This window comes from Chlorocebus sabaeus, chromosome 26, assembly GCF_047675955.1.
Source record: "Chlorocebus sabaeus isolate Y175 chromosome 26, mChlSab1.0.hap1, whole genome shotgun sequence".
Lineage (NCBI taxonomy): Eukaryota > Metazoa > Chordata > Mammalia > Primates > Cercopithecidae > Chlorocebus > Chlorocebus sabaeus.
This window is the reverse complement of record NC_132929.1, coordinates 50,140,142-50,155,985: the sequence shown is the minus strand read 5'-3', so window position 1 is coordinate 50,155,985 and position 15,844 is coordinate 50,140,142. Positions and strand designations below refer to the sequence as shown.

Below are 15,844 nucleotides of genomic sequence, written 5' to 3'. Positions count from 1 at the left end.
AGAGTCAGAAAATGTTATATAGAGGGGCCCTGGAGTGTCATAGGTGAGCATTGGCCAGGAGGAAGTGGGGGTCGCATGGGAGGCGTGCCTGCAGCTGAGGCAAAGACTGGAGAGACTGAAAGTTACGCAAAGGGTTCTAAGAATATCAGTTCCTGGTTCTCAGCAGAGGGAGTGCAGGGGAGTTGGAGTTTTGTTCCCCTTCACTCTCTTTTTTCCTTTCTCTTCTCTCAGCCAGGCAGAGCAGGGAGGAGGTGAGAGGCAGAGGGTGCTGGGAGAGGTGAGGGTAGAGGCCCTGGTGGGAGTGCTGGATGCTGTGAGCTGTGACACAACTTCCTGGGAAAACTGAGTCAGCCCCCTCTGTGTTCACCAGGCCTGGGGTCTGTGACCATGAGGGCTTGTGGGCCCATGTTTTCTCAGGAAGTCAGCAGCCTGGAAGAAAGACCGGGTGGCCCTGAACCAGGAGGTGATGGCTCCAGAGACCACCAAGAACTTTTTACCCCTGTTGGATGCAGTGTCTCGGGACTTCGTCAGTGTCCTGCACAGGCGCATCAAGAAAGCAGGCTCCGGAAATTTCTCAGGGGACATCAGTGATGACCTGTTCCGCTTTGCCTTTGAGTGTAAGGGGCTTGCACCTGGCTGGCACTGGGCATGGGGGTGGGAGGACTCAGTGTTTACTCTCTTACCTTGAGGTTCAGCACAGACCCTGCAGAGGCATCGAGACAGGATCATATCCTCCACTGCCTGCTACTCAGAGGCAATTTAAGACCACCCTGGGCAACAGAGTGAGACCCCTTGCTCTGGGGTTCTCTCATCTGGCATTCTCTCTCATCTGGCATTTGTGCTGTAGGAGCAGGGGTCCCCAAAATACAGGTCCCTATTGCCACCATCCTCCAAAGCCAGAGCTTGGCTTGGACCTTCATTCTGCAAGTCTCTACCTCCTGGGCTGTAGACCTTTGGAGTCTGGTAGGGTAGAGGAGAGTTCAGTGGTTAATCTGAGGTAGGCATTGAAGAATCTGTAGGAATTACCTACATGGGGTAAGGAAGTCAGGCAGTATAGGCAGAGGGAACCGCACATAAAAAGACCCTGTGGCTTGATGAAGATCGTGTGGTCATAGCAAAAGATTTGGGGTACCCAGAGCTTTGTATGAAATCAGTATTCAAATTCCTCACCTGGTAAGTGGGGAAAACTTGAGGCTGTTGTAACTTCTTAGGTCCAGCAAGACTAGGTCCTGGATGGTTAATTATCCAGGGATTTATGACCCTCAGTTTCAGGAAGTATTTAGCCAATTTAGCCAATTACAGATGAGAAATCTCTCTTGGTGGAAGTGTGGGCGGAGCAGTTGCACTCTGGGCTGGGCCCTCTCTCAGCTCTGCCGGAGACCCTGCTTCCCACCTTTCAGGTCCTCCACATGCCCCTCTGCAGGACCTGTGTGGCTGCCAGAGGTCAGCTTTCTCAGCCTTGCATCTTAGCCCATTAGGACTCAGGCCTCAATTTATTTACTGAAGGAGGCTGACGGTAGGGGCAAGAGATCCTTTGTGCTGAGAGAGGTGAGGGTGGAGGAGTCCCTGGGAGTTGTGGCTCTCAGATGGCCCCGTTGGAAATGGCTCCTCAGCCTCTGCCTCTCCCTGCAGCCATCACTAACGTCATTTTTGGGGAGCGCCAGGGGATGCTGGAGGAAGTAGTGAACCCCGAGGCCCAGCGGTTCATTGATGCCATCTACCAGATGTTCCACACCAGCGTCCCCATGCTCAACGTTCCCCCAGACCTATTCCGTCTGTTCAGGACCAAGACCTGGAAGGACCATGTGGCCGCATGGGACGTGATTTTCAGCAAAGGTGAGGGCTCCTCTGGCTGTGCTCTCCTCCTTGGAGTCCCAGGCCTCAGCCGGCTCCTTGGTCCCAAGCTATGTCAATGGGCACTGACTTGACCTGTAGGAAACCCACACTGTGGTGGGCAGGCACGGGTGTCAGGAAGACCCTGGGACCCCGGGAATGGCAGATGGAAGGCTGACTGTTGGGGATTATTAGATTTTTTCTGGAAAAAGAGGAGCAAAGACGTCTGTGATCTTCTTCAAAGGAGCTCATGCTCCTTTGGGTGAAGGGCTAGTGTCTGAGCCACTGCTGTGCTAGATGACAGGGACTTGGGTGGGAGTGATGGGGAAGGTTGGGTGGAGAAGGCTGGTCAGGGTATGGCAGAGTCAAATCCCACCTCTGCCCCTTACACCCACGTGACCTTGGGCAAGTGACTATCTCTCTGCACCTCTGTTATCTGTAAAATGGGAATGATGTCACATACCCCAAGAATTCGATGAAAAAACAGATATGAAGGGCTTAGTACACAGAGTAAGTGCTCAGTAAATGGCAGCCTAAGAAGGACAGGGCTCTGGAATTGCCAGGCCCTTGGTGTCGCCTTTCACCACAGACTGCCCGCCTTCCCAGCCGCCTGCAGGGAACCTCACTCTTTTTTCTTTCCTCCTACCCCACAGCTGACATGTACACTGAGAACTTCCACTGGGAATTGAGACAGAAAGGAAATGTTCACCATGATTACCGTGGCATCCTCTACAGACTCCTGGGAGACAGCAAGATGTCCTTCGAGGACATCAAGGCCAACGTCACAGAGATGCTGGCAGGAGGAGTGGACACGGTAAGGTGGCTGTAGGGGCAGCACCTTGTTCCCCTCTGCGCCCACGTGCCCCTTCCCCACCAGGCCCCTTGTTGTCTGAAACCCTGTTGTTCAAGGTGTTCCTACTCATGTAGGCTATGTCTTCCTCCTTGCCTCCATTTCCAAAGCACTAATCTCCTAGGGTGGTGAGGTCACAGTCAAGTCACCCTGGGTATGATTTGAGACTGATCAGCCATTTTTCTTTGCCTGTGAGAGAGGAGTGGCCGGGCATGGTGGCGAGGTCCAGGCTCCACATGGAGTCTCCATAGGAGGAGGTCCCCTCTGGAGGCTAGCTCTGTCAGAGCCCTGCTGATGGAGGACAATGTCCCCAGCTCCTGGTGGAGAACACATTTGCTCAAATCCGGGGAAGCAGGCAGGAGCCCGGAAACATTGGGAGGCCGGGGCATTTGCTGTGGGGTCTGCCGTCCAGGGTCTTTTAGTCATCCTTCCTCCTTCCCAGCCCAGCCCTCAGTACCCTACGGTACCTCCAACCCCCAGAGGCATCCCCTGTGCTCTTTCCATAGCAGTATGGCACCCTAGAAACTTCTTTTTCCGGATATTAAGAATGATCAGTCCTGGCCGGGTGCAGTGGCTCACACCTGTAATCCCAGCACTTTGGGAGGCCGAGTTGGGCGGATCATGAGGTCAGAAGTTCGAGACCAGCCTGGCCAACATAGTGAAACCCCATCTCTACTAAAAATACAAAAAATTAGCTGGGCCTGGTGGTGGGCACCTGTAATCCCAGCTACTCGGGAGGCTGAGGCAGGAGAATCGCTTGAACCCAGGAGGCAGAAATTGTGGTGAGCTGAGATTGCGCCACTGCACTCTAGCCCAGGCGGTAGTGCGAGACTCCATCTCAAAAAGAATACGGTAGACCTCAGATGTCCTCGCATGGCTCAGAGGGGAGGGGTGTACTGGTTTGCTAGGGTCGCCGTAACAAAATCCCATTGGCTGGGGGATTTAAACAACAGCCATTTATTTTGTCACAGTTCTGGAGGCTGGAAGTTCAAGGTCAAGGTGTTGGCAGGCTTGGTGCGTTCTAAAGCCTCTCTCCTTGGCTTGTAGATGGCCGTCTTCTCCCTCTGTCTCGCATGGGCTTCCCTCTGTGTCTGTGTCAGAATTGTCTCTCCTCATGAGGACACTAATCAGAACTGGATTAGGATCCTCCTCAAGGACTTCATTTTACTTTAAAATCTTTAAAGGTTCTATCTCCAAATATAGTCACATTCTGAAGTTCTGAGGGTTAGGTCTTCAGCAGATGAATTTTGGGATGGGGTATACAGCTCAGCCTATAACAGGGAGGCAGCAATGTGAATGGAAGAATAGCATACTGCAGTGACGGAGGCAAGCACCTGCCACTGACAAAGCTGAGAGGCGGGGATTGGCTAACGTGGCCGTGAAGGACACGGAGAAGGCTCCACAGAGGAGCTAAAATTCAGCGGGCGTGTCTTGCAGGCTGTTGCCAGGAGGAGAGAGAAGGAATAGCATTTCAGGACTAGGGAGAAGCACGTGTCAAGCCCCCGGGGTGGATCACTTTCATTCCCAGGTATTATATCTGTGTTACACTCTGATGAAGGAGTTTCAGTTCCTGAGACAGGCTGCAGACGGGGCCTTTGAGCTTACCTTAAACATAGTTCATTGTTTATTATGTAGAAGAGATCTTCAAAAATCACTCACCGGCACCAAAGAAACGATTACTGTGAGGTAACATTTATTAAGCACAAACTATATGGCAGGCAGGGTCCTAAGCTGTTTACATATGTTACCTCATTGAATACTCACGGACAACACTCTGAGGTATGTTACTATCATCCCCCTTTTTCAGATGCTGAAACTGGAGCACAGGGAGGTTAAATAACTTGGTCAAGGTCACACAGCTAGTAACATAGTTAACTAACTTATTAAATCCCAAGTACCTCCCTATGGCAGGCCTTGGCAGCACTGAGATGAATACACACATTCGATTAGAGTCTTGCAGAGGGAGCACATCTGTGCTGCTTAGGTGGGGAAGGGAATTCCAGGAAGGGAATCTAGCTTGGGGAAGACTTCTGGGCTTCAGGGGCTGTGTGCCTCTCCATGTAGCTGGAGCATTAGGTGGATGTTGGAGAGAGAGGTGGCGAGTAGGGGATGGGGGAGCAGCAGGCAGGTGTTGAGGGGCCCTGTGGCTCAGACCTGAGCCTTTGCGTTTCATCTGGAGGCTCTGGGGAACCAGTCAAGGATTTTAAGCTGAGAAGGAGCTGTGTATTGTTTCAGTTTCCTCATCTGAAAAAGGGGGATGATGGTAACATACCTCAGAGTGTTGTTTGTGAGTATTAAACGGGGTAACATATGCAAACAGCTTAGGACCCTGCCTGCCATATAATATGTGCTTAAGAAATGTTACCTCACAGCTTGTCCTTGTTGCCCCTGCCAGGAGAAGGGGAGAGGGTGTCTAAGTCTGTTGGACAAAAATATGATCCTTGGTAAGATAATGTGTCAGCAACCCGTGTCCTAGTCCCCAGCAGGGAGGGCTGCTCCAGGCTGGAGTCCCAAATGGGCCTAGTTTGTCATCACTGAGGAATCTGGGACTGTGGGGTTTGACGAGGGTCATTCAGATGTCTGGTGAAGGGCTAGTGGTCACAGCCTGTGGCTTATGTTGAGATTAGCTAATTAATTTCAACACACAGCACACACTAATTGCAACACTGATGGGAAACATCTGGCTGGTCCAATTTCAGCCTCTTTGAGACTTACTTGAAGCCATGCTGCTATAGGTGAATGCTAAGGTTTTAGGAAGTTCTATTGGAAAGAGGGGTGGTTGTTTAACAAGGCATTTCAAAAGGAATGGCAGTCAGTCTGTAGTGCAATCATTACAGAAGGATTTGGCCTCTAAGGGCCTCTGGAATTCTTTGGAAGAAGGCATTGGCTGTGTAGTTGACACTCTACTCGCTGGGGCTCATGGTGACATGAGGGACGAGGGCCGGGACAAGTGCTGCCCTGAACATTCCTGCCTGGCCAGCAAGAAAGGCTTCTTGGACATTTGCCTTTTAGACAATGGAATGTGTTTTGCTTTTGCAGAGGATTTTCTTGGAGACAGGGATGGGGGTGGGGGGAGAAAGAGGTTCTTGGAAATGAAAATTTAGCATGGGGTCAAGGACCTCAAGGGGCCCTGGAGTGACAGGCCCTCCTGGTCTTCTGTATGCCCTACTCCCCACCAGACATCCATGACCCTGCAGTGGCACTTGTATGAGATGGCACGCAACCTGAAGGTGCAGGATATGCTGCGGGCAGAGGTCTTGGCTGCGCGGCGCCAGGCCCAGGGAGACATGGCCACGATGCTGCAGCTGGTCCCCCTCCTCAAAGCCAGCATCAAGGAGACGCTGAGGCAAGCCCACATCTACCCATGCCGCCCCAACTCCAATCCCTGGCCAGGGGGAAAGGGTTACGAGGATGGGCTGGTGGAGGAGGTTGGAAGCAAAAAGTGAAAAGTCTGGAGGAGAAAGAAATAGAGCCAGGGCCCTACCCCCAGATCCTCCCAGGCTGCTGCAGCTGGGGCTGAGATGCCACACATCTCAGGATGTGGGGCTCTGGGGGCTGTGTCTAGCCTTTGGGTCCATTAGCTTCTGAGTGCCCTCCTCCCGCAGACTTCACCCCATCTCCGTGACCCTGCAGAGGTATCTCGTAAATGACTTGGTTCTTCGAGGTTACATGATTCCTGCCAAGGTAGGTGCAGCCAGCAGGCTGCAGGCTCTGCCAGTCAGAGAGGGCTGGGACAGGCTGGAATTGTAGACAGATGGTGGTGCTGGGGCCCTAGTGGGGCCCTTGATGGCAGCAGTCCAAGTCTGAGTGAAGGGCAGAGGTGGTGGGCATGGTGGGTGGTGACCTCTAGGATGTTATTGGAACCCATGGTTAGGAGGGAGACTTCATGGTTTGCCTGGGTCTGAGGAAAGGGTGGGACAATCATCCTAGCTTTGTGTCTTCAGCCATCCCCATTTGGTGGGTAAGGATCACGGAGGGGCGGGGCCTTGTTCATGGCTGCACAGTGGGCAGAATGTACCGCCCTGGAGAGCCAGGCAGCCATGCTGGGGAGTAGGAGTGGTGGTGAGAGGGCAGGGGACTGGGGAAGGGGTTTTTTTGCTCAGGGCTGTGGGGAGGTGGGGCTTACTCAGGCCTCTGATCACCTTGCCCCAGACACTGGTGCAGGTGGCCATCTATGCTCTGGGCCGAGAGCCCACCTTCTTCTTCGACCCGGAAAATTTTGACCCAACCCGATGGCTGAGCAAAGACAAGAACATTACCTACTTCCGGAACTTGGGCTTTGGCTGGGGTGTGCGACAGTGTCTGGGACGGCGGATCGCTGAGCTAGAGATGACCATCTTCCTCATCAATGTGAGTCAAGCTGGGGACATCTAGGCACCCTGGGCTGGCCCTGGCCCTAATGAGGGTACCAACCTTCCTCCTCCCATCTCTGTACAGAGCCCAAGGAGGTCAGGGCTGGGGCACATCTACCTCCAGTTACTTGCTTTCGCTCTCTCCCACAATTTCCTGCTGCCCCCACTTTCAGGTTCAGCCACTCATCACCCACTGATGCCCTGGCCATCCATTCTCCATGGTGGTGATGGGATAGGATAGGGCAGAGGTTTGTAGACGAGTTAAGGTCTAGGCCTAAATCAAGGGAATGCAGCACTAAGGGTGCATTATCAGGCACTGTCCAGGGTTACACCAGGAGCTGGTGGTTAACTCCTTGAAACTCCTCAAATCACACTCCCCAGGCACTGCCTATGGGTGAATGGGCCTGGCTAGGGAGACAGATCCTCCACTGCCCTCCCCTAAACCTACCATCTGCCTTTCTCAGATGCTGGAGAACTTCAGAGTTGAAATCCAACATCTCAGCGATGTGGGCACCACATTCAACCTCATCCTGATGCCTGAAAAGCCTATCTCCTTCACCTTCTGGCCCTTTAACCAGGAAGCAACCCAGGAGTGATCGGAGATGATGGCCTGCAGCCACATGGGAGGAAGGCCCAGGGGGTGGGGTCCATGGGGGCTCTACATCTTCAGTCCTCGGTCTGTCCCCAGCCCTGCCCCTATCTGCCCAGCCTGCTGAGCAGGTAGAATGGGTTCTCAGTGGTCACCTTCCTCAGCTCAGCTGGGCCACTCCTCTTCACCCACTCCATGGAGACAATAAACAGCTGAATCATGTGGTGTCTTGCATTCCACCAGACTCATTCGGTGTTCATCACTCCCGTGGAGATGCTCCCTGGGTTAAAGCAGGATCTGGGGCATGCTCGGGAGACCCCAGGCAGCCACACTTGAAGCCACCTCTGCTGGGACCCCCTCACCCATGGCAGCTCAGGAGCCAGCAGAATCAACTCCAGGCTCCCTGGGGCAAGGGGTGAGGCAGAGTGGGGCAGAGGAGGGGAGGCATCTGTCACTGTGCCAGGAGCTACAGAAGCATCAGGCAGAGGGACAAAGGAGAACTGGGGAGTTCTGTGGAGAGAATGGGGTGGCCCCAAGTACTGTGGGCCAGTACTGCCTTTCTGAGTGGACCTGTCCCGCAGGGGTAAGACTGGCACAGGGCTCTGCTTGGGTGAACCCTGGGTGGGAGTTCCCTGTGGGGCATGAGGACGTCCTGCCAAGGCCCAGCCAGAGTCCTGGGCATGGCTAAGGCCAAGACCTGTGGGTAAGAACCCCTGCTACTGAAGGGCTGGTGTGAGGTGGCTGACAGGGGATGAGAGGCCAGCCTGCTTCTTCTACCCTTCCTGGGCCTCCTCTGGGCTTGCTCCAGGCCTCATGTTCTTGCTCTGGGGGCTTGTGCCCCCTCGTCCAAGGGCGGGAGGTGGGGAGACTATTTTGCAGCAGAGCCACTGGTTTGTTATTTGGACTGAATGACACTGGTCTTGATTTCTGCCCCCTAATCCCTTGGGGTCTCACAACTCCTGACCTGATTCCTCTTGGCCCTTGGCTATCCAAGTCTAAGTCCTGCAGGCAGGTGCGGGAGCTAGTCCCGCTGAGGCCAGTGGTCCAGCTGGCCTGGTCTCTCCTACCCGAAGCTGCGGGATCTGGATCCACTCTTGGAGCCCTTCTGCTTTCCCCACCACACAATCCTCTTCCCTGTTGTCTTTGTGTCTCTTTTCTGTGTCCTTTTTCTTCTCTGGTCCTGAGTCAGCTTTGGCTCAGAAATGTTATAGCTGGAAAGAGTCTTACAGCCAAAGAGGTCAAGCTGTGCATGGAATAGATGGGGAAACTGAAGCCCAGAGAGGTTGCTTGGGTCCCTTGAAGTCACATAGCATGCTTGCCCCCAGAACCCGGGTCTCCTGACTCCCAGTGGGTGCCTCTTTCCCCTGGCTTAATCTGCTCTCCTGCCCCTGGCTACATTTGGACACATCCTTCTCAGCTCAGCCTAGTGGCTTAATGGAGTATTTGACTCCATTACATGACTGTCGATACATGACTGCCACAGGAAGATACATGACGATACATGACGGCCACAGGAAGGCTTCAAGTCTTCAGTTCTTTCCCTTTCCAAGAGACAGACAAACCAAACTTGAAAGAAGGAATGTCAGACACGATAGATGTTTTGGGGCAGATGAAAACGACAAGCCTCCCTCGTATCTCCCAACAGAACTGGTCTCTGGTGGCCTTGCTGCTTCTTGGAGTCTGGAAAGGGCCCGTCTCCCTGCTTTGGAAGGCCTCTTCTCTCCACCCTCCTTGTCCACTGTGGCCCTTGGCTTTCCAAACATGCTGGCTCCTGGGGCAGGCGAGAGGCTGTAAGGCTGCAGTAGAAGGCCCAGGCCCAGGCCCAGAGTGGGGTCTAAGAGGAGGAAGCAGGGTCCCCAGGCTGCCCTGCTCCAGGAAAGAGGCAAATGCTCACAGAGCTACAACATTTAATAAAGTCGTTTTCAGGTGGCGGGGATGAGATTCCTTCCCAGCACACAGGGAAGGAGGCCTGCGCTGGGGCTCAGGTCTGCTGAGAGTTAGCGGTCTCCTTCTGGGGGTTCGAGGGCTTGTTGAGCTTAGTGTCTGAGCTGGGCAGCAGGGGCTCCAGATTTGAGGGCTGCTTGAGGTCCGTGGAGTGGGTGAGGGCACTCTGCAGTGTGCAAAGTGGGGCACATGAGTATCCCCCATTCCCAGGGGGCGACCTGCTCAAGGGCCTATTGCCTGATAAACCAGGCCTCAGAGTATCCAGAACCCAGTGGGCCATGACCTCTCAAAGATTTCTAAACTCATTTTGCCACAGCAGGTGACACCTAATTTCTCCAGGAGTCCCCAGGGCTCAGGTGAGTGTGCAAAGGTTGCCTTTGTTCCTTGGCTGTTCCCTCATCCTTTCCAGGCCTCTCCCAGGAGCCGCTGCAGAGCCTCTGGCCATGGACAAAGCATAGCTGGCTCAGGAGCAGGAGAAGTCAGGGTCTTTGCTTTGCGGGGCTGGGCGGTCCCGGGGTTGAACTTGAGGGGCAGTTGTGAGCAGGCCCGACATTGTGGCTATCTAAGAAGGGTGTGCGAATTTGAGAATCTTACGCTCTATGGAGTCAGGGGTGTGGGGCCACAAGCTACTCTGTCCATGAGCGCAGCCAGGTCTAAAGCACACTCAGTGTCAGGGCATCCCGGAGATGCCTGCATGGCCCCTCATCCACAGTCATCTCCTTGAGTTTCACACCACCCCGTGGGGGAAGGGGTAGTCTTGGCAGGGGTTTTCTGTTCCCCTCAGACAGGTGGGGGAATTAAGACCGAGCCTTTGGTTGGTAATGGAGCAGGAATGGGAGCCTAGGACTCCTGACTCCCAGCCCTGGAGTTGGCCCCACGATGGCTTTTCTCAGGGCCCAGTGACTTTGGGGGTGAGGTGGCTTCCTGCTCTACCACCTGAACCCCCAGAAGCTACTCCAGGGGGGTCACTCACGGGCTGTTCTATGATGATGGAGTTCGAGGGGTGCCTGAAACCTTTTTCTTGCTCCTGCAGCCGTGTGGCCAGATCCTGCTTCTCTCGTCCCCAGCGTCGAGCTGAGTCCTCTAACTGCAAACACAGAGGGGGACAATTGGAGGACCATAGGCAGCAGGGCTAATCCCTGATGGCCAGGACAACCAGGGCCTGAGCCTGCTGTCCAGGCAGAAAGCAAAGCTCTGGGCTATGTGGGATTGACACCTTCCCGAGACCTCAGGGGTGACAGGGTGAGGGTGAGGGGGCCAAACAGTCAGGCAGCCTGACCAAGACACAGATGAACATTTCAACAATATACTGAGCCCTGATCCTGAGTCCACACTGATCCCTGATTCTGGTCATAGACAGAGCCTGACCTTGGTCACACACTGAGCCCTGACTCTGGTCACAGACTGAACCCTAACCCTAGTTGTACACTGAACCCTAACCCTGGTTGCACACTGAACCCTGACCCTGGTTGTACACTGAGCCCTGACCCTGGTTGTACACTGAGCCCTGACCCTGGTTGTATACTGAGCCCTGACCTTGGTTGCACACTGAACCCTGACCCTAGCTGCACACTAAGCCTTGATCCTGGTCATAGATTGAGCCTAGACCCTGCTCACATGCTGAGCCCTGGTTACAGGCTGTGTGGTGAGCCCGGTCCAGCCTCATCAACTCCTGCATCTCACCTACCTGGCTTTCCAGGGACAGGATCCGGCTCTGAGCGCGTTCCAGCTTGGCCAGGAGGTTGAACTTGTCTGAAGTACCAGAGAGGAGATCCTGTGGGCAAAGCACAAACTCACATTTGGCCCAAGCTGGGGGCTGTGGCAGTGTGAACTCGGGAAACCGTACAGTATTGAGGAAGAAACCAGTCAGGCCTGAGCTCAGACTGAGCTCTCGAGGCAGAGCGTCAGACCTGCGCCGAACCCTCTTCTGGAAGTTCAGAACAGGGTCTGGCATGTGCTTTTTCACAGCTGTTTCCCACACAGATTTTGGGAATATGAAGTTTTGACACAACTTTTTTTTTAATGTAAAATGCATTCGGGAGCCCACTATAATTAATGCACTGGGAGTCTTTGAGTGAAGTGAAGAAGTTGTGAAGCGGTTGACCTCATCACTCACACTTTTCCTGGATGTCCACGTGTCAGGTGTGCTTTCAACAGAACTCACCTCCGGTGAGTCCTGGGACGGAGAGAAAACTCTCCTGTGCCCCCGCCCTGCCCAATCTTCTGTGAGTCCAAGTGTTCTGCTTTGGGGTTTATGTAAAGCAAGGGTGCCCTGAAGCAGCCTCAGAGGTGGAGCAGGGCCTGGGCATTTCTGGGCCCTGGGGCCACCCACCTGTGCGGGCAGGGTCTCTGTGCACTCTGAGTGGCCTGGGCCATGCGTCTCTCGCAGCCTCTCTGCCAAGTCTCCTCCTGCTCCCAACTCCCCGGGGTCCACCTGGGATGGAAAGGGGCTCTCCAAGGCTGCACCAAGACCAGGGAATGCTCCAGAAGGGAGTTTTGAGAGGCCTGTGTAGGGTCCAGGTGGAGGCCAGCCAGGTGACAGAGGGGTCAGGGTTCAGGGGCCGAGGGTCAACAAGGGGCTTGCTTTCTCCTGGGATGCTAGATGAGGTTAAAGGTGAGGTGTTCGGGTACACACATTCCCCAGGAGAAAAAGACCAAGGCCTGAGAGCTAATTCCAGGAGCCTCCAGGCAGACTGGAGACCCTGGGAAGCCTAGCTCTTGGTCTTGATCTTCAACTTGGGTTGTACCATGGGTGGTTTCCAGGCACCCAGTGACCGGCACAGGCAGGGCCAGGTCAAGGGCCTCTTACCGGCAGGGCCTGTTGCTGCAGAATGATGGGGGCTGGTTGGTGGCGGTTCTTATCCAGCTCCACCCGCAGCTTCACGTTTTCTGCCAGCAGCACCGAGTAAAGTTCAACTGGCAGGTTCTCTCCCGTAGAACCCAAGGGAAGGCCAGAGGCTGAAAACACAGGGAAGCCTAGAGACATGGCCACAGATGTTGGTGAGATGGGCTCTCCTGCCTCCCATATCCCTGTCCTGATCTGCCCCAGCCTTTTGCTTCACTCCTCCCCTCTGCTCCCAACCCTTCAATGGTTCCCTACTGCCAGTGGGATCAGGTGCACACAGGCTGTCCTTCTAGGCTCTCTCAAACCTGACCCCAACGTTCTCTCTAACTCATTTGTCTTCGGTGTATTTCAGCTCCTCACCTCTCTCTCTTCCTTCTCCATTCCTGGAATTCTTCTCACTCCCCGGGCCTTTGATCTGGCTGTTTTCCCTCCCTAGGTTGCCTTCTCAGTCTCATCCAGACTCCTGGATAAACTCAGGCTTCCTGAAAGGCCAGCCCAGCTTTCATTGCTTTCTAAAGGCCCCTAGAAACCACCCTCCTGCCCCTGAAACCCTCAGCAGTGAAGACTAAGCACAGGGCTTGGCACACAGGGGCCCTGGGTGAGGTTGCACAGGAAGGCTCAGGGAAATCCCTTGCTTTGGGCTGGCCTGATATGGTGTTACCCGGTCCTTTCTGCTTATCAGAGGCTGATTGGCAGTTTTAGGTGGCTTTTTGTTAATATCAATGGGGAAGAAAACCTCCAAATCAGTTATTTATTTATTTATTTATTTTGAGACGGAGTCTCCCTCTGTCACCCAGGCTAGAGTACAGTGGCACAATCTTGGCTCGCTGCAACCTCTGCCTCCCGGGCTCAAGTGATTCTCCTGCCTCAGCTTCCCAAGTAGCTGGGATTATAGGTGCCCATCACCATGCCCGGCTAATTTTTGTATTTTTAGTAGAGGTGGGGTTTCACCATGTTGGCCAGGCTGGTCTCGAACTCCTGACCTCAAGCGATCTGCCCACCTTGGCCTCCCAAAGTGCTGGGATTATAGGCATGAACCATCACGGCTGGTCTCAAATCATTGATTTAATCAAAATATTTTTGTTTGTTTGCTTTGCAGAGGCAGAATCTTTGGAGATATGGGGAAAGAATTCTACGGATCCTGGGGTTAGGAGCTGGGAAGCGTTGCCCCTTCTTCTGGGGAAGGCCCTTTCTGCTGTGCTAGTCTGCAGGGCTCTCCTCTGGAGGGCCAGCCTCTTTCTAGCCTGGCTCACACTGCACCCCGATTGTGTTCCGAGGGGCTTCCAGGGAAGGAGGGAGCTCAGGGGATCTCTGGATGAGGCGCCTGAATGAGGAAGGGAGCAGTGCAATCCTGGGTCTCCCAGGCCCACAGACATAACTGAGTGCAGGGGACCTCTTCACAGGTTCTCCTGAAGCTGAGAGGCTCCAGGAAGGCAGGGCCTTCAGGTGTGGGGCAGAAACTGGGGAGCTGATCACATCAGGGTGTGGACCCACCCGTGTAGGGCTTTCCCTGCTGCCTGTTCGGAGGAGGGGGCTTGCTCCCATCCTGTAGCCTGTCCTCCAGCACCCGCTCCATCTTCTCGATCACCTGGAGAGCAGAGCAGAGGCTGGGCTGGCCCAGGGGCTCCCTACTCTGCCATCATCAGTGGGCCCCGGGGGCAGCCCCTCTGCCACCTGCCTTCTCCTGGTGCCGCACGGTCTCCTCCAGCGCCTTCATCTTCTGCAGCTTGCTCTGGTACTGCTTCAGCAGAGCAGCCTGTGGCTGCTGGGCCTGATACAGAAGGAGCAGCTCCTTCTCTCGATCATTCTTCTGTGAGATGGGGGAAGAGAGAAGGGGAGAGAATGGGTGCCTGGGAGTCCACCTTGGCCCTGACGGTCCACCTCGGCGCCTCTGCTGAGTCCTCCACTGGGCTGGTCCCCTTTCTTCTTTGCCTCCATTCCCTCTGTGCCTGTTCTCCCTTCTCCTCCCAGACTCTTCTCAGCCAGATGCTCCCCACCATAGCTCCCTCCCCTCTGCCCCCACAAGCCCCAGCTCACTCGAATCAGCTCATTCTGCAACTGCTGCACCCTGTCCCTCAGTTTCTTCATATCCAGCTCACTCAGCAGCAGTTTCTGCTTCATGGACACTGTTAGGTGGGTTGGGGAGCCGGCTCAGGGAGGAAGCCTCTCCCAGCTCAAATCAGCATGGTCAGTAGCAGGAAGGCAGATACCCTCAGCCCCAGGGCTTGGGACAGGACTGGATTCTCTGTTTCCCATCCCTGAGGAGACCCAGCTGGGCAGGGACTGTGTGAGTGTCTCTGGGCGAGGGGCTCCTATTTGCCAGAGTCCAGCTGCATGTACATGTGGGAAAAGCACCCCGCCACCCTGTTGTACAACCTGGAGCCTGGGCCCAGGCAGAAGCCTGGGTGCCCTTGGTGGCCTGCACATCCTCACCCACGTTCTGGGCCTCACTGGCTTTGCCCTGCTCCTCTTCCTCCTCCTGCTGGGCCAGGCGACTCCTCAGTATGCGGTTCTCTCCTTCCAGGATGCTGGCCTGTCTCTGCAGAGACAGGATGTCCTCTGCCATCTTCTGCATGGCCCGCCGGTAATTGTTCATCTCCTGTGGATCCCAGAGCCCAGAGCTGAGCCCACTGTCCCATAGCAACCCTGGTCCCACATCCACATCCACACTTGAAAGTCAGTGGGCCCCCCCAAGGCCAGTGAGCACCAAGAGCCCCAAGCCATGGCCCTAAGTATTAGCAACTCCCTGGAGGGGTGGTTATGACTTGATCCTCACCCATCCTGGCCATGTGAGGGCAGCCACACTAATGTTCTCTCCCCGGGGCCACATCACATCCTGTGATACCAACTCAGGGGGAAATCCCGGGCGCGGACACAGGGGAGCAGGCCTATGGGCAATGGAGACTTGAGAAGATCCAGGACCAGGTTTGCAGGGTCTGGCTCAATCATAGCCATTTCTTCACCTTTTCCCTCCTCCTTCCCCCTCTTCTAATTCCTCTCATTCCTTACGTCACTGAGAACGCAGGGAAGAACCTCTCAGAAATCCCACTGGATGCCACTCAGTAGTCAGATGGCCCAAGATCACCCTGGGAGACCCAGGTTAGCACTCAGGGTGGAGGCTGGGATCCAGCTATAGGATGCGGGGTATGAGGTGGGGGTTAGGGGGCTGGAGTCAGCCATGAGGTCAGGAACAACAGCAATCCTAATGTCTGATGCTCATTGAGCATTCACTGTGTCCCAGGCCTTCTTCTAAGCTTTTTATGTGCCCTCCCTCAGTCCTCTCATCAGACCTGCGTGGATAGGTACTATTATCCCTGTTCTACCAATGCAGAAACCAAGGCTCAGAGAGGCGAGTAACTTGCTCAGTTACAAAACTGATGAGTGATAGAGCCAGGGTCTGAAATCCAGGCCTACAGGGACTTGAGCCTGTG

The 15,844-nt window shown here is 54.7% G+C and overlaps 2 protein-coding genes across 2 annotated transcripts in view; one reads left to right on the top strand and one right to left on the bottom strand.

Annotated features, from left to right (window-relative positions):
* The window catches only part of CYP11A1 (cytochrome P450 family 11 subfamily A member 1), a 30,070-nt gene extending 22,212 nt beyond the window's left edge, over nucleotides 1–7,858 (top strand). The window contains exons 3-9 of the mRNA XM_008015896.3: nucleotides 418–617; nucleotides 1,633–1,836; nucleotides 2,487–2,647; nucleotides 5,863–6,029; nucleotides 6,289–6,367; nucleotides 6,836–7,033; nucleotides 7,500–7,858. Of these exons, the coding sequence (XP_008014087.2) occupies nucleotides 418–617; nucleotides 1,633–1,836; nucleotides 2,487–2,647; nucleotides 5,863–6,029; nucleotides 6,289–6,367; nucleotides 6,836–7,033; nucleotides 7,500–7,631 (1,141 nt within the window). The 3' untranslated portion in view covers nucleotides 7,632–7,858. The remainder of the gene's footprint in view (nucleotides 1–417; nucleotides 618–1,632; nucleotides 1,837–2,486; nucleotides 2,648–5,862; nucleotides 6,030–6,288; nucleotides 6,368–6,835; nucleotides 7,034–7,499) is intronic.
* Nucleotides 7,859–9,239: 1,381 nt separating this feature from the next.
* CCDC33 (coiled-coil domain containing 33) overlaps nucleotides 9,240–15,844 on the bottom strand; it is a 100,543-nt gene continuing 93,938 nt past the window's right edge. The window contains exons 12-19 of the mRNA XM_073012302.1: nucleotides 14,847–15,012; nucleotides 14,451–14,539; nucleotides 14,092–14,223; nucleotides 13,908–14,001; nucleotides 12,378–12,544; nucleotides 11,256–11,342; nucleotides 10,542–10,655; nucleotides 9,240–9,734 (exon numbers count right to left, since the gene is read on the bottom strand). Coding sequence (XP_072868403.1) covers nucleotides 9,606–9,734; nucleotides 10,542–10,655; nucleotides 11,256–11,342; nucleotides 12,378–12,544; nucleotides 13,908–14,001; nucleotides 14,092–14,223; nucleotides 14,451–14,539; nucleotides 14,847–15,012 — 978 coding nt within the window. The 3' untranslated portion in view covers nucleotides 9,240–9,605. The remainder of the gene's footprint in view (nucleotides 9,735–10,541; nucleotides 10,656–11,255; nucleotides 11,343–12,377; nucleotides 12,545–13,907; nucleotides 14,002–14,091; nucleotides 14,224–14,450; nucleotides 14,540–14,846; nucleotides 15,013–15,844) is intronic.